This window comes from Urocampus carinirostris, chromosome 4, assembly GCF_059441175.1.
Source record: "Urocampus carinirostris isolate Australia breed hairy pipefish chromosome 4, RoL_Ucar_1.0, whole genome shotgun sequence".
Classification (NCBI taxonomy): domain Eukaryota; kingdom Metazoa; phylum Chordata; class Actinopteri; order Syngnathiformes; family Syngnathidae; genus Urocampus; species Urocampus carinirostris.
The window spans coordinates 40,779,626-40,807,118 of record NC_142352.1 but is presented as its reverse complement, the minus strand read 5'-3'; the positions used below and the strand labels follow the sequence as shown (position 1 = coordinate 40,807,118).

The 27,493-nt window shown below is 41.7% G+C and overlaps 2 protein-coding genes across 3 annotated transcripts; one reads left to right on the top strand and one right to left on the bottom strand.

The window, feature by feature from the left end:
- Positions 1-4: 4 nt before the first annotated feature.
- cmtr2 (cap methyltransferase 2) lies at positions 5-7,876 on the bottom strand. Of its 2 annotated transcripts, none has more exons than XM_088334579.1 (3): positions 7,793-7,876; positions 5,724-6,998; positions 5-3,967 (listed from the first exon to the last, which is right to left on the bottom strand). In XM_088334579.1, exons 2-3 carry the CDS (start codon positions 6,984-6,986, stop codon positions 2,909-2,911), a joined length of 2,322 nt encoding a protein of 773 aa, XP_088190705.1. In that variant the 5' UTR covers positions 6,987-6,998; positions 7,793-7,876; the 3' UTR covers positions 5-2,908. The 2 variants fall into 2 exon arrangements, with proteins under 2 accessions (XP_088190705.1, XP_088190706.1); XM_088334580.1 differs by lacking the exon at positions 7,793-7,876 and having other exon boundaries at positions 5,724-6,758; positions 6,832-6,974.
- A 16,124-nt stretch (positions 7,877-24,000) lies between these two features.
- LOC148367575 (pre-mRNA splicing factor CWF19L2-like) lies at positions 24,001-25,149 on the top strand. Its single transcript, XM_088334896.1, has one exon. The coding sequence runs from the start codon at positions 24,115-24,117 to the stop codon at positions 25,147-25,149; it is 1,035 nt and encodes a 344-aa protein (XP_088191022.1). The 5' UTR covers positions 24,001-24,114.
- Positions 25,150-27,493: the final 2,344 nt, after the last annotated feature.

The window sequence follows — 27,493 nt, the reverse complement described above, 5'->3', positions numbered from 1 at the left end:
GAACTTGTAAGAAAACATAATTTTATTAGAGAAGAAATTAATCAAAAATATTGCTTCATGTACTTTAACAATCAATTTTTTAAATCTTAATAAGCAAGTTCTGCATACTTCAAGTTTTCCTCTTAGAAAACCGAAACACACACACTCATGCAAAAACAAAATTGGTTATTCCATTCCTGTATTGCAATAGGGATTTACTTTTTTAAATAAAATAAATAAAACACAACTTTTTCTTAGGAAATACATCCGTAGAATAACTATGCTTTTGAATCACCTCTCAGAGTGGCATGGCAAGTTTTTACAATTTGTCTTATTTGTATTATATGTATTGATTAAGTTTAGCTATACCGTCCAATTATCATTTAAAAATGCAATATTGTTAACAATATTCTACTGCATGCAAATCATATAACGTTTCTACTTCCTTCTTGAAATCAAGCACCCCATTGTCAAAGAACCCATCATGTTTCTACTGACTTTTAGACAATGTCCCTTTATTCTGATATCGTCCCCATTTTATTTAACTTGTTTTGTAATACTTAAAAATCATTATCAAAGGAATTAGTATTATATCTATTTTCCATACCCCCTTTTCCTATATTCAATTATCTGTATCTCGTTTATAATGATCATGAATATTAGCCATTGCATTTTTGAGTAGTTTACCATTGCTACAAATAAAACTATGATGCCGTCCTGAGCTACAGTGAATGCTAAAATATGCACCCTTTATCTTGCTGAGCCCAGATTTCCTTTTATATAATTTTCTTAAGATTCATCTCCCTATAAATATGGAAGTTTATCTTAATTCAACATTGTGTTTGTATGTGATGTTCCAAGAGGCACCATTACTGTCCCTGTGGAGAAGAGCTCTGATGCTGTGCTCAGCTAAATGCTAACATCAGCATGCTAATGTGCAATAAATATGGAACAGGAGTAGGACGAATATTACATAAAGAAGAAATGATTAAATCTGCAACCCAGAAAAAAATCTGATCAAATCTCTCATCGTAACATTGTAAACAATTATCTTCTCTTTAGCTTCTTCTTTAGGTTGAATGCCTCTAAATCTCTTGAGGCATTTGAATTAATCGTAGTACTTTGTTTGGGTGGCTGTTTGAGTTGTCAGATTAGGGATGATTGATGGTGAGGATTTTTTTTTTGCAGAGGGATCTGTTTTTTCCAAGCGTAATCCATAACGTCGAGAGAGAGCAAGATCCCACGGGTATTTAATTGACAAACTCATTAAAAGATTGAGTAATCGTGGAGAAATTAATAGGGGCTTGTGTGATTGTACGCTACCACATTCAGTTGCTTAATATTCACTAGCAGAAAAAGAATTTAAAATGTAAACATTTTACAGTAAAAGTGGAAAGGATTTTGGGGTGCATTGTTGATTTGCTATTTATTATTTAATCAAAAAATGTAACGTTAAAAAAACAAGGAATAGGCATTCCATATTAACTTTTTTAGAAAATCGTTGTTATCTTATATCACAGTACAGAAAATGAACACATTTAAAGCGAATTAAACAAAGAGCAGAAATCTGAAAGTGCGCCTTTCAACCCGGTGTGCCTTATGCACCGCAAAATATACACAACAGATAATATTGGGAATGCATACAGTAATAATTGGTATACAACACCATAAAAGGCAATGATTATGCAATGATTGATGAAATTAATAAACATCGCGGACTTAAATTTCAAAACATTGTATGCAACACGATTGGACCCGAGGAGTGGCAGTGAGAGCGCCGTCACATTGCCAACAGACCATCGGTGGTACTGATGACCAACGAAAAGGCATTAAAGCTTATTTCGTCATCACACTGTTTTGACTCGCACAAAAATATGTTAAATATGTAGCTTATCAGTTGCAGAGGTTCTTCCCGTAAAAATCTACCACTGGAAATCTTAATTGTATGCATAACCCATAAAAAAAACGTCTGTAATCTAAGCGTAATCCTTGCACTAATACACATTTCATAGTGCCCTGTTTGGGTGTACAATGCACTTTTCCTCTTTGGCGTGACAACACTTCGTAAGACAATGTCATACAAACTAAATCAGCTGCCGTTAATCACGAAGAAAAAATCCGACGACAAAGAGAAGACACCAGAGAGCTGTGTCTGCGTCATTTTTAACCCTGGGAGAACCTAAGAACCCTTTACTTTTTGGGAAAATTATGAACTATGGGTTCTCTAGGGTTAAGTAGACTTATTGATAAACATGGAAACAATTTTGAGCATTTACAAGCACTTCAACCGAAATACAAGTAATTTCATTCTCAAAAACACAACATTAAAGTTCAAGCCTTTTCAAGGATTTCAAGCACTCATACGAACCCTGACAAATGTTAATGTTAAGAACGCGTCAATGGCTTTTCAGATTTGCATTCATTTCTTGTTCCAAAAACTCATGTCCCTCAGACAAAAAGTGCCTCTTCTTCGCACTTGATAAAATATATATCCGACATATTTGCAGGTGGATAGTATTCATTAGTATGTATTTTTGTTTATGATAAGCTACGCTTGGGTTTTTTATTGTTTTATAGAATATTCTGTGGTTAATTTTCTTTCCGTCCAAATCTTCAACATACAACAAAAGAGAAGGACATTAAAAAAACTTTTTTTTAATCCGATTCATCGATGAATCAAAAAAAAGATTTCGCCAACTCATCGATCATTCAAATAATTGCTGGTTGCAGCCCTAATCATAGAGCAATAATTACTGTGTGTATTTCCAATCTTATCGGCTGTATGTGTTCTGCGGTAAGCTGCATAAGTGCACTGGGTTGTACGGCGCGCTTTCAAATTTATGGCCAAATTGGGGTTTATAGACGCGCCTTAGAGTCTGGAAAATCAGTACATAAATAATAATAAAAAATAAAACAACTCTTGAAGGAGTTAACCGGGACAGCCTTGCTCAATCGACACCTGCACGAGCAAATGGAGAGTGTGTCGCATGATTTCAGAGTTCATCGTCCGCAGGAAGTCAGTCAATCCTCCATTGAGTAGCTCCTCCATGGGCACAAACTGGAGCACCTGTCTATCACAAGTGAGCTGACATTCATCTTTGCCCTCTCCTTTCAGAAGTTCTCCAATACGCTTTTGGACTTCAGTGAGGGCAGGCAGGACTCGGGCCACAGCTCCGGGGCAAAATCCAACGCATACGAGCACCGCTCCGACGCCGCCCTTCGGGGGCGGGCACCTGAACCCGACGGAGCGGAAACAAGCGTGCAAGCAGAGAACGACGGCGGCTGAAACGCGGGTGAGCGCCGATGGCACGGGCAGCAACACGGCGTCCCCAGGGTTCAGACTCTGCAGGGACATTAGGACACAGCTGACAAGCTGATGCTGAAACTGTGGGGCCGCGTCCTGTAGAACCGCACCGTCTCCAAGGGGAAAGAAACTTTCTGAAGGAAACGTGAGATGTAATTCTCCTGTTTGGCCGACGTCCCATTCAGAGCGGCTCCCGAACACAAAACACTGACTCTTCGTTTTTTTGCCATTATTGTCATAGCAAAGACTGGCGACATCCGATAATATCGTCATCGCGCTAACCGTGTAGCATGAGTCACAAGGAGGCACTCGATTCGAGTCGGCTTGAGCCGCCCGCGCTTCAGTTACATCATTTAACAGCGTACATGCACAGAACGGGGAGTTCAGGATCGCGGGCAGAGCCGCGCCCACAACAATGTACCAGGAATCGGTGTGAAAGCCTGACCACGGTCCCTGCAGCGTGAGGCCCGTCAGGTCAGGCTCGCAGCGGTGTTGCTTTATCCAGTCGGCATGGCATCCTCTTTCCACGCGCTCTTTCCAGCTGAGGGTCTGCAACTCCCTGCGCTCATTGAAGGAGCCTGCAGCTGGCTTCTTGGATCCCGGAGGGCGGCCGGCCGAGACACGGCAACGGGCGGGGATGACGGTGTTGCGAGAGATCCATCCACTCCGCGGAAGGAATGTCACCTGAGCGCAAAGACGTTGGGGATTTATTTGTTTTTTTGTGCAAACTCCCAAAAATATGAACCAAATAATTCCAGATGGACTACAGTAATCCCTCGTTTTTCGAGGGGGTTACAGTCCCAAAAAGTCCAGCGATAGTCAAAACCCAGAAGATAATTAATAAATAAATAACCAAATAAAGTTATTATACACTGAAACCAAAGAAAATACCCAATATACTGGCTCAATCATTTAAAAAAACGATTAAAGTACTGTGCTTTATCAACTTTTTTTTTTTTTTACAAATCACTTTTTAAGTATATACTTTTCATGATATCTTCAGTCAATATCAATTGTTTTCATGAAGAACACATCATTTATTATTGTGTGGCAATTCATTATACTATACATAGTATTTTATATTTGATGTGTTTAATGTTTTCAAAACTCATGTTTTCTTATTTATGTTTTTCACTTAAAGGGTGGGGCATTAACTTGCACACATGAGGCAATTAAATATGGTGTTAATACACATGGATGTGAAACAATTGATAAAAGGTTTGATTAGAAAGAAAAACAATTCCATAAAGTACAACTCTGTTCAAGGCCTCGTTTATTTTTAATTATTGTGGTGATGTTACATGTGTCTTAATAAACTCGATTATATTTCAAATGTGACATTATCTTAGAGGCAGCTGTTAAATAAAGGTAGATTTATACGGATCTAGAACGGTTTTTAAAGTAGGAAGATTCAATTTAATCAGATAAAATGCTTTCCAAATAAAAATGTTAAAAACTAACAGTTCAAACTGTTTCTGTCAAACTCCTATTTACAGGCTTCTGACTGTTTTTGGATTTAACTATGAGCAGCAATTTTTAGGATATGTATTTTGTCGTTACTGGAGGATCTCCTTCAGGGACGATGATCATTTGGCATTTTTTAAAAAATGATTGTTGCTTAATGGGACAGTGTATATTATTTTGTGACTCCTAATGGTAAAACAAATACTTCATTCTTTAAAATAAAATGTAAAAAAATATATATATTTAAATAATAACCAAAAATACATGAACTATCAGATAAATGTGCATTTTTAAATAAACTCATAAGCTAATAAATTTGCATTAATTTTACACAAGCTAAATGGCCTTGGAGGATTGCTTTCGGCTGCTTGGAGTGGTCCGGGGTTGGGTGCTGCAGTACCCAATCTAGCTGCCAAAGGGCGGTAGAGACCCAATAAAAGCAGATGTTTGTCAATTTTGTTTATATTTTTGTGGAGTGCCTTCTCACCAGACCTGGCTAAAGACACTTGCGGAGGACTATTTACTGTGTAAATTTTCACAAAAATACTTTCAAACACTCACTCAAAAAAAATCAGGATTAATAAAGTCGTTTATTTAGATTTAGATTAAGATTAGGTAGATTACATTAGATGGATGACATAAAATGAAAATTAAGATTTAAATAATATAAGCTTCACCCATAGGGAGCTGACTACGGGTTGGCGAGGCAAAAAAAAGAAAAGAAATATGGTGCGATTTGGGCTCTGTAGTTTGTATTTTTCCTTTTAAATTTTTACAATCTTTTTTGTCGCACTAAATAATACATCGACATCTTGTGGTCAAGTAATAAACACTGTCCTTTTAAACAGCAATTAAAAAAGAAAGATCATTCCATCAGCCAGCTGACCCAGTCCCTATTCCACAAAGTATGAACATGCTCCCTTGTTTTGGTAAATTTACCCACCTCTAAAATGCAAAACCAAAAATCCTTTCCTACCTGGAAACGTTGCAGGTACTCCTGAGCAGTCCATTCGCGTATGTGTTCGAGCCTTTCCTTCTGCCTTGCACTCATTCCTTCAAACAGTCTCAGGTTTTCTGTGATGGTCTCAACCTGTAGCGAGTGAAAGTACTCGCACATCTCTTTATGCTGCGTGAGGAAAGACGGCGGGATCAAGGATTCCGGAAAGAGCGCCTCACTCTCCCCCAGATGTGGCCCATAATTTCGGACCAGTTTAGAGAGCAGAGGCCTCACGGCCTCCTTGCGCTCGTAGCCGAGGCACACGACGTAAACCTCGGAATTGCCTGCCTTGCTCGTGGCAGGTTTGAAGATGCTGACCGAGCGGAAGCAGCAGTTGAGCAAGTAAAGCAAACAGACGGAGGAGTGTTCGTACAGAGTGAACATTTTGAGCACGAAGGAGCCGCCGGGGCTGAGGAGGAGCAGGGCGGCCGTTGCCTCGCAGTAATGCAGTGGCGTCACCAACGTTTCCTGCTCATCGGGCTTCTCCTGACAGTCGAAGCTTCCGTCGGCCGTCACCAGATCCACGCGCCTCATGTTGGCCACAAACCCCCGTAGTTCCAGTAGGTGCTTTTGGAGCATGAGGTCGCCCGTGTTGTCCGAGCCGAAAAACCACCAAGGCAGAGTGTTGGCAATCAAGCGATCGTCCGCGATAGTTGCGCCGCCTCCGTTGGCCTCGTGGTACGGGTTGAGAGTGTTGGCGGCCCAGCTCCAGTCGCAGTAACGCGTGAGGGTGCTAGTTTTGACGTAGTGGTTCAAGGCACTAATAAAAGCTCCAGGAGCTTCACACAGGTGAACCGTGTTGAGTTCGCCGGTTCGGATCGCCTCTTCAGGAAGGAGACTGAATGTTCCCAGGATCTCATAGAACTTGCACCACGCCTGAGTGCAGATTTCGGCATTGGCGACACAGCGCACAGCAGCGATGACCTTCCCGGCTCGGTTAGTGGAGTTTGTGTGCTGATGCCAAACTTCGATGTTCTTATCACTGAGCTGGTTCTTCACCGAATTTAAAGACACCTTTAGGGCAAGGAGGCGGGAATTAACTTCATTTGATTGTGGTCTGAGAGCAACATTTGCATTAAGACAGCACCATTCTTCATCGGACGGTTTGACGTAGGTCCTTATTTTATTGAACAAACAGTCAATCTCGGTCAGCGCATCTGCATCGCAAGCTGGAAGGTTGCTTGCTTGCTGCTTCTGTTCCTGCTTGCGCACTTTCTTTGTGGTTCCATAGCCCAAGATCATGTTCTTCAGCTCCTATGGTCGAAAATTGAGTTTGTTTAAATCAAAAACCAAATTCAGTGCAATGAGTGAGAATTACGGCTGCAACAAAAGATTATTTGATCAATGAGAAATTTTCATTAAATTTCTAATCATTAATTAAAAAACATAAATCATTCTAAAATAACATTGTAAAAATCGTACGTTAATGACTAATTAGTTATTAATTGCGTGAAAGAACTTTTTTGAGAAGCACGGATTTAAAGGGACATTGTGTAATATTTAGCATTTCCTAGTGGTACAAAGACGTCATCTTGCTGCTACGGGGAAAAAAATAAGAACATAAATTGTTTGGTCGCTTTGAGTCTCCGTAGAGAAAAATGAGAAACAACGCAGTTTATAATTATTCCTTGTGCTTTAAAGTACTCGTTTTAGGTTGCTCTACACAATACAGCGAGATTCAGTGGTCAAATATTACACAGCGTCCCTTTAATAGTACAGATGAGCAGGACGAATCAATGTTTGCGTTGGTTTTCAACTTGTCCTTTTTGCAAGCATTAAAAAACGGTCGGTGACTAATAAATTAAATAGTTAATTCCGATTTTTTTAGAGGGTTTATTCAAATGTATTCTTCTTTACATGCAATACAGTTGTCAATACTAACTTAAAGGGTTAGACTCATTCAAATAAGAGCTAAAGTTACGAGCTAAATGCATACAGCATGTAGATGACCTTATCATCCAACCTGATTAAATGTATCAAATGAAATTTTGTATCTGAAGAATTTTCACAATCGAAGATAGTAAATAGAAGTAATGTTCAAAACTTACCAGAATCGCCCGCCTCGAAAAACAGGAAAAGGTACAGTCACGTGACGAAGAAACCCAGCAAATCACGTGATCGAGCAGCGCTTGATTTGCGCATGCGTCAGAGTGTACAACACTCTGTCGTGCAAGAGTCGTTTATTTTAATACCCGAAGAGCCATAATAGCAAAATATTGTAGGGTTTTAGGTGGAGAGAGCCATATGATATCCAAGGTTGGGTAGGGTTACTTTATGACTCACAACACGTGGTAAGCTTTCTCTCCTGGCTTTGATCTCCGGCAAAACTAACATAAAAAGTGACAGAAACAAAATGAAAATAAATCCAAACAGCTTGCCAACATCATTTTTGCCGTTCCATGTACTCCGTTACTCCCCAAGCCTGCACAAAATTTAGTAATTTTATTCATATTTAGTTTCTTTTGTCTTTTATTAGCATATTTGGTATTGGAGTAATCCAAAAGTAATTGAAAGTAATCAAGTTAAAGTAACCCTACCCAACCCTGATGATATCATATATTTTAACACATTTTCAGCAAAACCTGCTCTCCAGGCAAAGTCAAATTTTTCAGTGCATTCTATTTCACTGTGACGTTAGATGTCTTGATAACATTTATGAATTAAGAATAATGCCAGACCGCATGTCCCATATCAACAAAAGTACCACTTTAAACTTGCATACCTGTCAACCTCTACGGCTCCATGCCTTTACAAACTGGCGAATTTTCCCTTACAAAATACAAAATAATCTTGCACCATATTTTTTTTCTAACGTATTTATGTAGTTTTAACATGTTATATTGTACATGTGTTTCGTTATATCATATATATTGTTAATTAACATTTTTTTGTGAGATCCTGAGTTGCTCAAAATGAATAAGGTTTATTATAAAAAAGTTCAAAAATGAAGTAGCTTGGACATTCACTGTAGAAGGAAAAAATACATGCAAATATAATTAAGTAGAATAATACATTATCTAGCAGCATGGCGGCGCAGTGGTTAGCGCATGTGCGGCACAGTTCAAGTCATGGGAACCTCCTGCGTGGGTTCAAATCCAGCTCCAGACTTCCTGTGTGGAGTTTGTATGTTCTCCCCGTGCTTGCGTGGGTTTCCTCCGGGCACTCCGGTTTCCTCCCACATTCAAAAAACATGCATTTCAGGTGAATTGGCCGGTCCGAATTGTCCCTAGGTGTGAATGAGCGAGTGAGTTGTCTGTCCCTGTGTGCCCTGCGATTGGCTGGCAACCAGTTCAGGGTGTCCCCTGCCCACTGCCCAATGATTGCTGGGATGGGCTCCAGCACCCCCGCGACCCTACTGAGGATAAGCGGTGCAGCTGATGAGATGAGATGAGATGAATACATTATCTTGTTCAAATTATGAATTAATTTTCTGCATTAAATTATTGTTGGTAATATACTGATTAAAGGGATAACCACAAACTTGTCTTTTTTCATTTTCTCATATTATAGTTCCTTTTTTTCTTAACTTCTTTTTACAGCATAATAATTCGTAATATAATGCATCAAAGCAAGTGAGCCGTTTGAGAGCCGGCTCTCTTTAATGAGTTGAGCCGAAAAAGCAGGTTCACTAAAAAGAGACAAACTTCCTTTCACTACATCAAACCGCTCGCTTCGTTTGCAACAAAAAAACGATACAGAGATAGAGGCTTCCGCGGCAAACTCGTTTGACTTGATTGATTTGCCGTTTCGTGATCGTCAGTGTATACCGGATGGTACCCATAATTGACAAATTTGCGTTTTTCCGTACAGATTTTCTTGTACGTCGTACACGTCTTAAAATGCATAATAAACATACTTTGTACGACAAAACCGTACAGGTTGACAGGTATAAACTTGTCTCCCTTCCGCAATTACTTTAGTTTGTTAACGCCCATTTTGACCTCACATTTTTCCAAAAATAATGGTTTCAAAACAAGGTAAAAGCAGAGTTCTTTGGTAAAAATGTCTCAAAATACTGCAAACAAGGAAGGATACTGACGTATTTACCATCGGTGCAAGAGGCGCTGGGCAGACAGAAGTGCGCTGTGTGCATTGGCAATTCTACACTAAATTACATTTTTGGGCAAGACCACCTCAAATATGCTTTAAATGATGAATACAAATGCACTATACATCTAAAAATGGCAAATATTTTTTTTTAAAAATGCTTAAATAATCAATACAAACACACTTTATGCAAAATGATGGCAAATATTTTTAAACAATGCTTAAATGGTTACATTTATTATTATTATTATTATGTATTTATTTATTTAAATTTTATTTTCAAAGCTTTCGTGCCTGCCCGCCTGGCCCGAGCCTAAAACCGCCACTGGCTGTTTGCATAGCTCCGTCCACCCCTACTGCTCAGCCAATCAAATTGCCGTTGTGCTTGGCTGGCGTTTCTTGCTGTTTACAGTTTTTCTATGGGGTTTTATTATGAAGTGTCTCAACAGTGAACCTCACAATCCATAGGTTCCCAACCCCTGCTGTAGTGACTACAGTCAATGGGCCATTTTACAAGATAAATTCTGTGTTTTTTATGACTGTTAATAATCACACAAAAAAGTCTTAAAAACTATATACATGTCCTGTAATGAAATAATACCTGTTTTCAATTGTACAAATTGATGTGTGTGAAGATATATATATAGATAGATAGATAGATAGATGGATGGATAGATAGAGTCTCATTTGTGGAGATGGACCCAAATGCAGGAAATCCCGGATGGAAGCCGGTGCGCTCAGCAAAGGATAATATTTATTTACGAAAACCAGGACCAACAAACAAAAACAAATTAGGTCTCAAAACAACTACCAAAGAGTGCAAAACCGAAACTAAATCTGACATGATAACCGAATACTGGATGGAAGTGGCATGGAAATGACCAAATGACCTGAGAACTTCAGGATCAAGCAGAGAGCGTCTCCTCTCTCCTTTATCAGGCATCAAAGGACTGTCTCCAACATTCATATCCTGCCTGAGCGGTGAGGAGAATGTCCATCGGCCGCTTCTGTTTCCTGTCTTGGTGGCAACGAGAATATCTCTTGGTCGCTTCCATTTCCTGTTCCCGCCGGAAGAAGAAGGTCCCTCTGCGGCTTCTGTCATCTATCTTTGTGGCAAAGAGAATGTCCCTGGTGTAACAGAGTTGAAATTTGATTGTTTTGAATGTTTTTTTGAATTCTCACAAAATCTGTGTTTTTGTTGTATTACTGTTAATATTCCAGTACCTCATTCAGTTGTTAAGTCATGGGCGTCTGCGACTGTTCTTTTCGTTTGGCACTTTATGGGCTTCAGCGCTTGCCGTAGCTTAAATAAGTTTGTAAGCGTTGAAGATAATTGCAGTCGTGAACAGAAGCCCCTGACTTTTGTATTGTTTTGTTTATTGAATGCAGGCAATAAACCCAGAGATTGTGAAACCTTGTGTCGTGCATGAAAGAGGGTCGCTACACTGGTGCCGTGACTACACAACTGGATCACTTTGATCAGCCTCTGAGCAGATCCCGGCGTTGCTGCATATTCTTCTTGTGTCCACTAGAGGGTACTGTTGCACTGCATTGGCGCGTTGATTTCGTCTTATGTATTTGTGCCACTGTGCATTTGCTATCAATACGTAAATTATTCGTTAATTTCTGGTTTTTATTTTTTTTCCTGTTTTATTTTCTATTTTTTGTACTACTGAAAGTATAATGGCTGAAGGATATAGTAGTCAAAATGACGATTTTCAGGGCTTTTCTATTGGCAGGGGCAGGGGTGTCCATTTTAATGGTTTGAATGCAAACACACTTACTAGTGGGTATGGAAGTGAAGGTGTAGGTGGTCACCAAGAACATGTTAGTGATGGGAGGGACAGGGGGCGTGGTATGAGCCCAAACTGGTCTCCAAGTGAACAGTTCTTGAGGGAGAGTGCACAGACTTCAACCCCAATGAGTGATAACATTGCCCTGCAACACCTGACTGACATGGTAGGCCGAATTGGAGAGCAGATAGGCAACTCAGTATTGGCTAGTCTGCTCTCTTCTGGTTTCATTGATCGCACACATGCACATGACACACCAATGACTGGCAAAGCAGCGACTGCTATGACTAAAGACGACCCCAGACCACATAACACAACGCAGGTAAACACTACACCGGTAATTGTCCATGTCAAGACTGAACGTGAAATTGTGACTTTCAGGGGAAATGGTTCTGACAAGTTTTCAATTCAAGAATGGATCACCATGACTAAAGCCCAGCTTCGGAAACAGTCTTATACAACAGCTGAAAAAGCAGATGAGATACTAAGCAGGCTTTTAGGGAGGGCAAGAGACGTTGTCAGAGTAGCTCTCAGGAGTGATGAGGCACTTGATGTGAGGCAAGACCCAGATATCATTTATGACATTCTAATACGATACTTTAGTCATTCCTCGTCAACTCTCCCGTTGCAAGATTTTTACACCACGCTACCCACGCCAAAGGAAAATCCAGTTGACTACTGGATCAGACTAAACAAAGCAGCAGACACTGCTGATGAGGGTTTGCGTCGCTTGGGCAGAAAAATGGAAAACCTTGGTGGGGAAGTGGCACAAATGTTTGCAAAGTACTGTCCTGATCCACAGCTATCGAACATTTTCAGATGCAAGCCTGTTAATGAGTGGACCTCTAAGGACGTTCAACTCAGGATAGATGAGTATCAAAGGGAATCAGGGGCGTCAACTAGGTCTTGCAGTGTCCCTCCACTGAAGAATTACCCGACTGCAGTGCTTGACAGTGAATCTTCCTGTTGTTCCTACTCTGGCTCTATAGAGACGGGTCTCCAGTCCATTTGTCCCCACCATGTTAACCCCGATCCATATACAGATATTTCGTGTGTTCGACAGCATGCCCAGCGCCCACAGCATGTCTCACCGCCTGTCCGTGTCCCACCACAGCATGTCCCACCACAGCATGTCCCACCACAGCATGTCCTACCACAGCATGTCCCACAGCCTGCTCAGAAAGATGACAGTGATGTCCTTGGCCGAATGATGAGCATGCTAGAGAGAGTTTTGTCTAGAGTGGAGCCACGCAATCCTGAGCGTATTCAGAGGCGCTTAAGTCCTTTCAACTCCCCTCCATGTAAGGTGTGTGGTGGCGCTGATCACTCCACTTTATATCATTGCAAATTGAATAATCTGTGTTTCAAGTGTCTAGCCCCTGGTCACTCTAAGCAGCATTGCCCCGACAAAGTTTCTCCCCAAATCAGTTCAGTTTCGGGAAACTAGCTGACCTGTATTCAGAGGGAGGCCGTACAGGTCAAAATGAGTTCTCCCACCCATTTGATCTCAATTTCAATTCAGTTTTTAATTCTGACACGTTCACACAATCTCAGTTGCCTAATATTGTTTATCAAAACACACATACTGTAGGGGGCAGCGATAGTTTGTTTTATGTACCAGTTAGAGTGGGGAGCAGTATGACTTTGGGGGGGATGTTGGATAGTGGCTCCATGGCCTGTACCGTGAGTGAGACTGCTCTGCGTAAGATGCTCTCTGTTGGAGCAGTACGTACAGAAGACGAATTTTCCACCAACGTGACACTCATTGGTGTTGGGGGTCGACGAGTGTGCCCAAAGTCAGCTTTCAACATCCATATGGAAATCAATAACTGTAAAATGATTGTGCCAACAATTGTTGTTGAGGGGCAACCTGATGACCTAATCATTGGAACTAATGTTATCAGAAACATATTGCATGAGTCAAAGAAGTTTAGTGCGTACTGGACAGCAATCTCTGCTCCATCATCCACTAATGCTGAAACGGAGCAATTTCTTTCAATGCTAGCTGGCTTGCATAGATGGAGTGGTGGTGAAATGCCCGAGAAGATAGGCACAGTGCTCTGCAATTCAGCCACATGCCTTGAGCCTGGCCGTGAGTACCTCTTGTGGGGGAAGCTGTCAAAAACTGCACGAGTATCTCCTGGGAGCGCAGCGATGACAGAACCTACGTCGGCACGATCTGCCCCCAAGGGTCTAATGGTCGCCAGAATCGTCACACCTCTGTGGGCAGATGGATGGGTTCCACTGAAGGTCATGAATGTCACAGAATATCCGCTGTTTTTGAGACGCAATGCAAAGCTGGCTGACTTGGTGCCTTGTGTTGCTTTGGAGGATCTAGACCTGGTCAGTGGCCATCAGAGTACTTCCGTTGTGCAATTGCCTCCTGTCTGCTCTGATGTAAGTAATGCTGAGGAGAAGCTACAGTCTATTGGCCTGGGTGAACTAGATGTTGGCTGTTGTGATGCATCGTCTGAGTGTAAAGACAAGTTGTCAGAGCTGATCATTCACTACCAAGACATCTTCTCGCGTAATCACCTTGACTGCGGAAAGGCGAAGGACTTTGTTCACAGAATCCATCTGGTTGACCAAAAGCCGTTCAGACTCCCTTTCAGACGTGTGCCACCGAGTCAGTATCAAAAATTACGCCAAGTCTTGAATGAAATGGAAGAGAAAGAGATCATTCGAAAGTCGACAAGTGAATATGCTTCACCTTTAGTTCTCATCTGGAAGAAGAATGGTGATATGCGTGTGTGCACTGACTTTAGGTGGTTGAACAAGAGGACTCTGAAAGACGCTCATCCTCTGCCACATCAGGCTGATTGCTTAGCAGCTCTTGGTGGCAACTCCTTCTTCAGTACAATGGACTTGACGTCTGGGTTTTACAACATGCCTTTACACGAAGATGATAGGAAGTACTCAGCGTTCACTACGCCTATGGGGCTTTATGAGTACAACAGGTTGCCACAAGGGCTCTGTAATAGCCCAGGGAGTTTCATGAGGATGATGACTTCCATTTTCGGGGACCAAAACTATTTAAGTCTGTTGTGCTACTTGGACGACATTTTAGTTTTTGCCCCTGATGAAAGTTCTGCACTCAGACGTCTTGAAATGGTGTTCAGCAGACTCCGTGCCCACAATCTGAAACTGGCCCCCAGGAAATGTCACTTTTTAAGGAAATCTGTAAAATTCTTGGGCCACATTATTGATGAACATGGAGTGTCAACCGATCCAGAAAAAGTTGAAAGTATAAGCAAAATGACTGTGGCGGACTTGATGGAGTCGGATGGAGCGACACCTTCTGAGAAACGTGTACGGTCTTTCTTGGGCATGTTAAATTTTTATCAACACTTCATTCCGGGGTATTCAACACTCGCAAAGCCCTTGTTTTATCTGCTGGCTGGCCAGAAACAGAAGAAAGGCAGAAAGCCCAAATGCACTGTAGTGGGCCGCAAACTGAAATCAGGTGACTGGACTGCTGACCACGACCAGGCATTTACAGACCTCAAAAAGGCCCTTATCCATTCTGTGGTTTTGGCTCATCCAGACTTTAGTCGTCCATTTTTGCTGTCGACTGACGCCTCACTGGATGGCCTTGGAGCCGTTTTGTCCCAGGTACGTGAAGGTGACACAGTGGATAGGCCAATTGCGTTCGCTAGCAAGTCTTTGACCCGGTCACAGAAGAACTACCCAGCTCACCGTTTGGAATTTCTTGCACTGAAGTGGGCTGTGTGTGAGAAGTTTAGCCATTGGTTGAAAGGCCATGAGTTTACCGTCTGGACTGACAATAATCCACTTACACACATTATGACTAAACCCAAATTGGACTGTTGTGAGCAAAGATGGGTGTCAAAGCTGGCCAGTTACAATTTTGAAATCAAATATGTGCCTGGTCCCAAAAACACGGTTGCTGACGCTCTCAGCCGTGTCCCTTTTTGTCAGAATGTTGGCCACAGACTAGTCAGTGAACCTCTTCATGATCTCACTGCGGAAGCTGCGGTTTTGTCTGATACAGCCGTCCAACAGACTCTCAGAGACTCTACAGATCAGCCTGTCATGGCAGAGAAGCTATCCCATTCTATAGCTACAAATGTCCAGTCATTACTCGTGTCGGCCCAGACTGTATCCAATCAAGAAGTTGCTGCTGTTGTCCAGTCACACACTGAATGGGCCTCCGGTGCGAGGACTCGTGCAGCTCAGCTGATAAGCCACATGCCCCACCTTATTCCAGATACACTACCCAGTCTGCCTGCCTTCTCTATGGATGACCTGCGAGAGGCTCAGTCCAGGGACAGAGTTTTGTCTCGTCTTCTGTTTTATGTGGAACGGTCTCGAAGACCGTCTAGACGGGAAAGGGCACACGAGACAAGTCAAGTTCTGGGCCTCCTGAAGCACTGGGAGAAGTTTGTTCTGAGTGATGATGTTTTGTACAGAGTATCTTGAATCAGATTTCAAATGCAAAACGCCATCAGTTAGTGGTCCCTGATTGCCTGAAGGCCGAAGTTTTAAAAGGGGTGCATGACAGTGCGGGCCATCAAGGCCAGTCAAGAACCCTGAGCATCGCCAGACAGAGATTCTTTTGGTTGCATATGGACAGAGATGTGAGGATGCATGTTCGTCAATGTCAGCGTTGCATAGTCAGCAAAGTCACTGAGCCTGCAGGGAGGGCCCCTCTGGAAAGCATTGCCACTTCCCGCCCATTGCAACTTGTTTGTATTGATTTCTGGTCCGCTGAAGATTCACACAACAAATCTGTTGACGTATTAGTGATAACAGACCATTTCACCAGATTGGCACAAGCTTTTCCATGTAGAGACCAGTCAGCCAGGCAAGTAGCTAAAGTTCTATGGGAAAAGTATTTTTGTGTTTATGGCTTTCCGGAGAGGATCCACAGTGATCAAGGCCCAAGCTTTGAGAGCAATTTGGTTGCAGAACTTTTACAATTATCTGGGGTGCGTAAGTCACATACTACCCCGTACCATCCGATGGGAAATGGAAGTGTTGAGCGTTTTAATCGTACTTTGGGCAATATGATCAGAGCTCTGCCCCCTGAATCAAAGCAGGACTGGCCAAGACGTTTACAAACACTCACATTCATGTACAATTGCACTGCTCATGAAACTACTGGATATGCACCATTTTACTTGATGTTTGGGAGAGTTCCTCGCCTCCCAGTCGACACTCTGTTTGGGAACATTTTGTCTGACCCTGACATTACCACCTACGGCAGATATGTTGCAAAACTGTCTGAAGACCTGAGGGAGGCTATGTCAATTGCTCAGGAACATGCAAAAAAGGAACAGGGCAGACAGACTCGACTCTATAACAGGGCAGCAAAAGGGCCGTCAATTGGAGTTGGAGATAGAGTCCTTGTGGCGAACAAAAATGAGAGGGGCAAGCGAAAATTGGCTGATAGGTGGGAGTCTACCATCTACACTGTTATTGAGATGAACCCTCAAACACACACATTCAAAATTCAAGACACCATCACAGGGAATGAGAAGGTTGTTCACCGTAACCTGCTGATGTTGGTTAACTTTCTCCCAGTTCAAGACCAGCCCTCTCTCCAGTCTGATTTGTCTTTGTCCTCTGCACAATCATCTGCCTCTGTTTGTTCTTCAATGACCAGTCCCACTGTCTCCGAAGAATCTCATGCTCGAGTGCCTGCTCAGCTAAACCGGTCTGGATGTGCGGCAGATGATGCGCAGAGTCTTGTAAGCATCTCAGGCCCTGACAACTACACAGATCTCACGCCTGCGTCTGGGGAGAGAACCAGAGAGTGGGTGCATGGGCTGAACTCTGAAAGTTCTGATCACTCTGGTCATTCCTTGACCACTCATACTCACGACACTGCTGTTAGGGATGACATTTCGACTCTTAGTGAGCATGATCATGTTCAATCTGTAGTGGCTGCTGTCTCTGGAGGTAACGTTAGCCACACTGATCAACCAGAGTCTGCACCACACCGCACTACACGCCTGGGTCGTGTTATACGACCAGTCAACAGGCTTCTTCACACTATGGCTAGACAAGATGTCACCAGACACCTACAGTGTAATGTTTAGACTATGCGTAACACAGTAGTTCGAGCTCTTGGGGCATGACATTTTTTCCCTTTAAAATTCTTCTGAAATAACTTGGTTTTGGAGATAATGTTTTGTGCTCATTTATGTCTTATATATGTCTTGGGTGAATGTGGAATGTGTAAGGCATTCTATAGCCGGTGGCTGGTTCAGAGAATTTTCTCTGTCCACTGCATCCTTAAAGGATACTTCTCAAGTCGGTCCTAATATGTGTGACCCAATGACTACTGTTATATATTGATTTTGATTTTATAACCAAGTGTCAGATTTTGTCCAGAATTTGGTGGGGGTGGGTGTAACAGAGTTGAAATTTGATTGTTTTGAATGTTTTTTTGAATTCTCACAAAATCTGTGTTTTTGTTGTATTACTGTTAATATTCCGGTACCTCATTCAGTTGTTAAGTCATGGGCGTCTGCGACTGTTCTTTTCGTTTGGCACTTTATGGGCTTCAGCGCTTGCCGTAGCTTGAATAAGTTTGTAAGCGTTGAAGATAATTGCAGTCGTGAACAGAAGCCCCTGACTTTTGTATTGTTTTGTTTATTGAAAGCAGGCAATAAACCCAGAGATTGTGAAACCTTGTGTCGTGCATGAAAGAGGGTCGCTACACTTGGCCGCTTCGTTTCCTGTCCCACTGGCGAGGAGAAGGTCCCTCGGTCGCTTCTGGTCCCTGTCCCGGAGGCAGGAGTGTTCCTGTCATGGCAGCAAGTTAAAGGTCGCCCAGCCGCTTCTAGTCCCTGCTTCAGTGGGGAAAGACAAGGAAACTCGACCGCCCAAGTCCCAGAGCATGGGGAAGAGGAGTCCTCGGCCACTTCTTGCCCTATTTTGGTGGGGAACGACAATGACTTTCTGCCATCCCCTGTTCTGGTAAAGGTCTGTTTGATGCAGCCTCCATTTCGGCTTCCCCGGGTTCTGGTCCAGCTCTGCAAACATGACATAGATGGGATGACAAGAAAGTGTACCACCCTACGTTTTAATTGGACAACAAGTGTTTTGGAGGTTGTTTGATTGTTTAATGAAGATTGAATGTTGTATACAATATTCACATTTTTATAAATACAAAATTGCACTGTTTGATTAGCTGTACAACACGGGGAAAATTGTAATTATGTTTGGCATTTTGATGTAAAATAGCCTTTATTTGATATGCAAGAGGCAATCAGGTTTATTGAACTCAGCTCCACAAGAGCTGTCTTCGACACAATTACCAAATGAATCATAAAACATCTGCTTGCTTACAGCCTTTTGAATATGCCCCAAGACATGTTTCTTTTGAGCTTCACTGATTTGCAGATTCATTTCCATAAATCGTGAATGCACAGCGATGTGCAGTCGCTTTGACAAATCGGATTGTTTACATTATGTCAGACAAGCAAATACTCGGATATTAAATGTCTTCTTGAAAACGTCCAAATTTTGCTCTGCACCTTTTGTACTAAACAGTTTTTTGGGACTATGTTTCTGTCCACAATGGTCATTAATGCACCCATGTCACATCATTGTTAGTTTTATGGCATGTGAGCTGATTCAATTTGACTTTTGCAATCAAATGTAGCAGAGAATGAAAAATATGAATGTTTATTTTCTCTGTTTCTGGCCTATTTCCCAAGCATATATGTTAGATGATACTGTATAGCAGTATATACTGAATGCTGCATGTGGGTAAATTGGGCTTTCGTAGGAGGGCTTGCGGGTTTGAAGCGAAAGCGGGACATCCACAGAGGGAGCCTTATTCATAAATAATGGACCTCTGGGACATACAGGTGCAATTAGGATTTCCAAAATGGTAGCTGTAAACACGTTGCCTTTCTTTTTGAAGCTAAAGCACTGGAAAATCTTGTAATATTAATGTGTGTATTATGAAGTATACTTGGACGTTACTTTCACAGATATGAGTTTTACCTTTCGTTTTGTGGATTATGTACCTATCATTAGGAAAAACACGGGGAAATTCTCCATGGGCCAGATATTTCAAGAGCTTCATCAAATCTCTGTTGTAACACTACATTCTGTGTCAGCTTGGAAAAAAACACAAAGATGTGAGTTTTATATAACGACCTGCTTGTTACCCAGAAACTATTATTGTTCTTCTAATAAAGCTTGACTGGTTCCTTCACCTTAAATCAAAAACCTCAAATTCAGTAGTCAATAATAATTGATAGTAACCTATGGTTAATCTTGACTAACATTACAATCATTTGATTTAAAAATGTTTGTGTGATTACAAATATTAAGTACTTAAAGGTTTTAAAGACTTTGGTGGTAAAAATGTTGACTTGAACTTTTTAGTTGATTATAGACCATAGTCGTGACCTTTAAGTAGGGTGAGCGATGCTGGGAGTTTTGGTATGATCCGATCCAAGCCAAAACAGGGTAGTATTGATCGATAGCAATCCGAAAATGATGAGTTTTGTTCAGAAACATCATGATCATTGAAAAATAGAACCCTTCCTCCTTGAGTCAGTTGATATTCTCAAAAACATACCAAAAAACTGGGAACTGAAATGTCACCTGGCTTTGTCCTTTTCTCTAGTTAAAAAAAGGTCCACACCGCACTTCCCGTTTGCCTGTCATATTAGCTTCAAGTAGGGGTGGGCCAATCAATCTGGCTGTCCAAAATCCACATCGTCTTCTCTTTAGCCTGGAAGTCTGGATACAGCAGGCCAGCCAATGACCAGTTAAGGAGAGGGGTTAGTCAAGTAGTCTTAAGTGTTTATGTCAGTCACCTACTTAGACATAGATTTAGACAGTAGCAGTGAGAAGGCGAGAGAGAGAGAGAGAGTAATAGTGGCTTGAACGTATTTGCTCAAGGTGAGTATTTCTAATCAGTTAGATGTTCCTTTTGGCCGTCTTTCAGTCTTCCTGTCTTTGTTTAAAGGTGTTGGTACTTTTCCAGGGGGGTGGTCTTTTGTCTTTGGTCTTTTATCTCAACATACCAGTACTTTTCCATGTCTTGTGATTTCAATAAAACACAGAGGCAGACGGGGGGAGAGTCAGAGGGAGTATGACTGGAGAGCCAAGAGTGAGTAAATTGTCCACTCCTCCCCCCACTCCCCTCCAGCTTCAGTTGTTGAAAAAATAAACAAGTCTCTGCCTGAATTTTCTTCTACCGTTAGCCAATTTTTATAGCTCTCCCACACGTCAGTCGTCAACTACTTAGAACCCGCAGAGAGAGAGAGAGAGAGAGAGAGAGGGAGAGAGAGAGAGAGGAGTGAGATATGGGCTGCACTGTCTACACAAAGAAGCAGCGCTTTAGAAATATTGGTGCAAGAACAATCAATCCCAGGACAATGGTATCAATAAGATCCAAGTACATGCTATCAGTAATATCAATATTTGGATCGATTCGCCCACAACTAACTTTAAATGTGTGTAGGTGCTAAAGTTAGGCTCTTGGTGTAAACACAGTATGATAAAATGTAAAGAAAATATGTCTAAGTGGTGGCTTAATAAATCGATTTTATGTTTGCACCTTTGCTGTACTAACACGTTTTTATACCAAAAATATCCAAAAGAATTGGCATACCCGCTTTATTTTTTTCCCCGCGAAGATAGCCAGCTCCCGTGTTATTTTCGATTGTTCTCGATTGTTCTCAGCTCAGGGATGCTGCTGGAAATTTGAATTTCCCTTCGGGGATGAACAAAGTATCTATCTATCTATCTATCTATCTATCTATCTATCTATCTATCTATCTATCTATCTATCTATAAAACAGGAATACTTGCACATGGAAGCTTGCTCCTCAACTTCTGGTGTCCTTCAGCCTCCCCAAACATTTTATTTCACTTGGGGGGCCCCTAGTTACATCTGTGTCCCCTATATAAGATCAACCGGGGTGAAACCACATGCATCTTGAAGACACGGCTTTTCTACCTGGAGCAAACACAAAAAGACCTTATAAACATGTATCATTACTATTAGACTATAATGTAACATACTTCACGTTTAATGAATGTTGATAATTAGCAAATGTGTGATAACTATCTTCTCATTACAGGACATCATGAAAGAACATCTTAATTCAAATAGCAAAAATGTCTCTCTTCACATTTGTATTTACTGGTATTCCTTCTTGTTCAGTGATTTAAACTCGATTTGTTTATGTTGTCACTACAGTGCTGTCAGTACCAGCAAAGAGTTGGTTGCTAATCTAAAAAAATAACTCACTTGATTCATTATTAATAGGCTCATAGTGTATTATTTAGTGCCTCTCAGTTGAAAAAAAAACACAATAAAACCTTCATTAATTGAAAAAAAATGTGATTTCTGGATTTCTTTTTAGTTTATCTCTCTCATAGTGGACATGCACCTACAATGAATATTTCAGACCCCTCCATGATTGGAGAAATGGCAAAATAGCAGGGTGTTCAAATACTTATTTTCTTCACTGCATAAACTGGATAATGCAAATTCATCTACTCGATTAGTCCATCCATCCATCCATTATCTGCACCGCTTATCCTCAGTAGGATCTGGAGCCCATCCCAGCTATCTTAAGGCAGTGGGCAGGGGACAGACAACTCACTCGTTCACTCACACCTATGAACAATTTGAACCGGCCAATTAACCTGACATGCATGATTTTTGAATGTGGGAGGAAACCGGAGTGCCCCGAGGAAACCCACGCAAGCACGGGGAGAACATGCAAAGTCCACACAGAAGGTTTGATCTCACGACCTCAAAACGGTGTCGCACACGCGCTAACCACTGTACCGCCGTGCTCGATTAGTCAATAAATTAATTAATTGCATAATTGATTCTTAAAAGCTATGACTGGTACCGTTCCATATGAACATAATTTAATAGAATGCAACTTATTATACCACAATATAAAATATTAAGCATCTTTTCATTTGCTTCTTCGTATCTGTGATTGTGTTACGGGAAAGCAGCTTAAGCAAGGAGGTCCAGACCTCCGTACCCCTGCCTATATCCAGGTCATCCGAAATGATCTCTCCAGCATGTCCTGGATCTACCCCAGGGCCTTATTCTGGTGGGACATACCCAGAACACCTCAGAAGGGAAGAGGCTTCCTTACAAGGTGCCTGAGCCACTTCCACTTGCGCTTCAATGCGGGGGAGCAGTGGCAGTGGTTCTTATTTTCATGTAAATACTTTATGTTAGAGGTGAACACATTATATATATTTTTTCTATTCATGAGTCTATATTGTATATTTTTTGCCAACTGGAGTATAACCGAAATCTTGTTGTAGAAATACAATGATAATAAAAGTGATTCTAAATCTTATTCTACACTGCTCTGAATGACGGAGATTCCTACCCTATCTCTAAGGGAGATCCCAGACACCCTGCGAGAATAGATTAATGATAACATACATATATTTTGTGTGTATACGTACCAGACAATGTTAAGCTTAGTTGTGTTTTGACAGGAGTCAGTAAACTTTTGGAATGGTGGGTGGCATTGCTTTTAAAAGGTTTGCACAAGGACCAGGCCGGAGGAAAAAAAATGCTCATCAATATAGTTAATTATTTAATTTTTGTATATGTCTATAGAGAGTCTTCAATCCAATACCTTGGCAATACGTGAGGAAAATTGATAACATAACCCAATCCATTTGTCCTCGTTTGCATTTGTACCAACACCTTTAAACAAGGGACAATGTCATTCAATTGGTTTTGAAACACACAGAATATGCAAATAATTATGTTCATTTACAAATAAAAACTTTCATTAGCAGTAATAGCAAAGTTATATCATCCTTTTTAGTACAAAATTTGATCATTTGCAATAAAAACCCAATGAAATAGGGCTACTTCTGTCATGTCCTGCACGGTTGTCATGGCGCCCAGCTAGCCCTGCCCCTTGACACCGGCTGAGACGCATTGGACTGATTGCTCTTGGAGTACTTAAGCGCTCTCCTTTGTACTGTGCGTTGCTGGAACGTTTGTTAAACCTGGTTAAACTCCGTGAGACTTCTGTTCAAACCTGTTAATTGCCTAGTTCGGTGAATCTGCTCGTATTTGATCCTGTTTTGTTTTTGGTCTGATCCGTTTGTTTGTTTTTGACAACTTGTCTTTTGTTTGGATTTGTAATCCACTCCGCGACCATCGATCCCCGGATCGAGTGTGCGCACCCTCCTCGTCCTTCCCCCAATAAATTATGTGTACGTCTACGCCAGCGGTCGGCAACCTTTGACACCGAAAGAGCCATTTGAACCCGGTTTCCACGGAAAAGAAAACACTGGGAGCCGCACATCTAAAATGAAAAAAAAAACTTCTACTACTTTACCGCAGCATGTTTCTTATGAAATCCACGTGCTCCAGAGAAAATTACATTTTATTCATTTAATGAACACATTTTGAACATGCTGATAGAAAGGAGAGTAAACGACATGCACGACAAGAAGCTCTTGAAACGGCCAAGAAACGGTATGACAAAGACGAGAGGAGGAAAGAGCTCAAGAGGCAGAGAGGGGAAGACACTTGGATGCTCCCTGAGGTCACCAACAGATTAAAGGAAATTGAGGAGGAAACCTCAGTTAAAAGCAAGAAGAAAAAGGAGAAGAAATCCAGAAAGAAGGACAAGAAAAAGAAAGCCAAGAAGAAAAAGGAGGTGACAGAAGCAGCAGATGGCTCAAGTGATAGTTCAAATGATTCAGCTGATGAATGGGTTGAAGCTGAGCCCCAGTCACATTCTGTAAAAGACTGTAAGGTTGCAGAGAAGCCCAAGTCTCAAGAGGGGAAAGTCGACGCAAATATCCAACGGGATGAATGGATGACCGTTGATTATTTGGCCATGAAGACCACATCGATGGCAGAGAAGAGAGCTGAAAGAGATCGGAAGAAAGAGGAGGAGCAGACAAAAGCTCATGCCATAGAACAGGCTGGTTTGCACAAATTAGAACTCAATCCGTACTGGAAAGATGGTGGAACTGGTTTACCCACAGAGGAGATGGCTGCTACTGCTGCAAAAAAAGTTTCAGTGGTGAATGATGGTGGTCTCAGCTGGCTGAGGAAGAACTACCAGCGGATGAAAGAGCAGGCTGAGAGAGAGCAGCGCAGCCTGGGTGATGTGGTGGCCGACAGATATGGATCAATGAAAGAATTTCAGCAACGACTTGCTGAGGCAGAAAAAGCTGTTTATGGACATGAAAGCAGAAGAGAGGACATGATGTTGAAAGGCAGGCGGTCGGAATGGAAAGAAAGCCGACAAAGGTGGCGCAAAACAGAAGACCAAATGGAGAGAGATCAGTGGAGGAGACATGAAAGAGACTCATCACCTTCTTCCCGGGAGAGATGTTTTGAGAGGGGAAGTTATCGAGGAGGTGAGGGAGCTCAAGATTGCCAAAGAGACCCAAAAGAGTTTAAAGAGAAGAATAGAGAGAAGGAAAGGGATGAAGATGGAGAGAAAAAAAGGAGTGAGCGCCCATCTTTTCTTGGGTCCCCGAAAGACTGTTTTACTAAGCCCACGGATGATGACCCCATACCTTTTCAGCGCTCTTCCCATAAATCTCAGTCTTAGGAGCAGACAAAAGCTCATGCCATAGAACAGGCTGGTTTGCACAAATTAGAACTCAATCCGTACTGGAAAGATGGTGGAACTGGTTTACCCACAGAGGAGATGGCTGCTACTGCTGCAAAAAAAGTTTCAGTGGTGAATGATGGTGGTCTCAGCTGGCTGAGGAAGAACTACCAGCGGATGAAAGAGCAGGCTGAGAGAGAGCAGCGCAGCATAATCTAAACTTAAAACTCACTTCTACTCTATTGCATACGAATAACCTACTCCTCTTGTCGGTTGAAAATAGTTTGTGTAATATAGTGTAACAATCTGTGAAGCCCTTTGAGACTCTTCGTGATTTAGGGCTATACAAATAAAAATGACTTGACTTGACTTGACTTGAACATTTTGAATTCTTGAAAAATAATAACAATGAATGTCTCTTTCAAATAAATTTAAAAGCTGAATTTGAATTGTCCATGTAGCAAACGAAAGCAGAAAAATGCCATGAGGCGTCATCCTTATATCCATTTATCTTATCTAAAATGAAGATAACACTGTATATATTGCTTTTTCTTACCTTTACACTTTGTATAAACAACTATAGTGTGGTTATGTCTTATGAAGTGCTACGGAGAAAATTAAATTTTACTGATGTAATGAACACGTTTTGAATTCTTGAAAAAATACTAATGTCTGAATGTCTCTTTCGAATAAATTAAAAAGCTGAATTTAAATTGTGCATGCAGCAAACAAAAGGGAAAAATCCGTGAGCCGTCATCCTTATATCGCCTTGGGCGGAGCCTTGACCTGAATATGTAAAATAAATTGGGGGAAAAAGCACTGTGTCACTAAACAATGAAAATTAAATATTTGCAAAATATCTGCATAAATATTTATTTTACCTGGTTAATGGGACTTCTGCTCCTGAACGTCTGCGCACAGCTTCTGCAAATCGGGGCTGTACGAAGTCACTTTCATCTTTACGCTGGACTGTAAGCTGTCATCTGTGAGCCGTAAGCGGTGTTTGTTTTTAATGCAGTTCATGGTGGAGAATAGCTGCTCACATACATATGTGGATCCGAAGATCGACAGGACTCCAAAGGCAAATTTCTTCATGTTCGTGTAGGTGTCGGGGATGGCATTCCATGTTTCAAATATGAGTTTGTCCGGTCTCGGGAGGTTCTCAATATCACTCCATTTGTGATTCTGAGCAAGAGTGGCCTTCTGACGGGCAACATCTTCAAGGTCCTCTGTCAAGCGTTTGAATTTGGACACCCAAATGTCTTTGTCAGCTATGTCAGCCTGCTCCAGCTCCAGAGCAGGTTGACTTAGACCTGCAAATGCAGTCACGTTTAGCAGGGATGGATCAATGGTCAGGGGAGTGACGGGGAAGGACAATGTGGTTTTTTCCTCTCTGAACTCACGGAATCGTTTACCAAACGACGCTTGCATTGTGGTGATTGCAGACTGCAAATACTCTGTCTTTGACAGTCTTCGCAGAGAGAGGCATCTCTCTGATTTTTTGCACAATTTCGTCTTTGTTTTTAAAGTCCGCAAATAAGTGTTCCGAAATCTTAAGGAATGATTCTTTCATATATTCTCCATCTGTGAACGGTTTCCCATGCCTGCCTATTTCCTGAGCGGCCACAAAGCTTGCATATGTAGTTGAATTTGCAGACTTCACCCACTTCTTGAATTGATTTTTCGTCCGGTCAGCCTTCTGCATCAGTTCCGAAACAGCTTTTTTCCTCTCTTCTCCCTCTGGATATTTTTCAGCAAAGGCTCTGTGTGTATTGTTAAAATGTCTTGCGACATTTGACCGGCCACTCTCGCCCGAGGTAAATGCAAATGAATCTGCCCAGGCATCATTGAATGTTCTATTTTCTTGAGATATTTTTCTTTTCTTACATTTCTCCATTGGCTTTGCCGGGGTTGAAAGTCGCTCAAAATAGACGGCGTTTCAGCGGGTATACCAGCTTCCGCAGTATGACGTCTATTTTGAGCGACGAAAAAATAATATCAAATAATTTAATTAATATTTTAATATTTCAAGATCACAATAATCTTCAAATTTAGAACTAAAATAATATAAAAACTAACACAAATAAAACACACTTCAATTAAATAGGAAAAAAAAATGTTTATTAATTTATTTTCCCAAACCAATCAGAGCCGCATTATAAGGATGAAAGAGCCGCATGAGGCTCCGGAGCCGCGGGTTGCCGACTGCTGGTCTACGCGAGTGCGTCCTTTTTTCCTGTTTCTCGCTCCGTTTCGTGACAGAACGTTCCAGCCAGTTTTGGACCCAGCGGATGCTCACACCAGCGCAAATTGGGGTCACTTCTCCGGCCGCCCCGTCACCTTC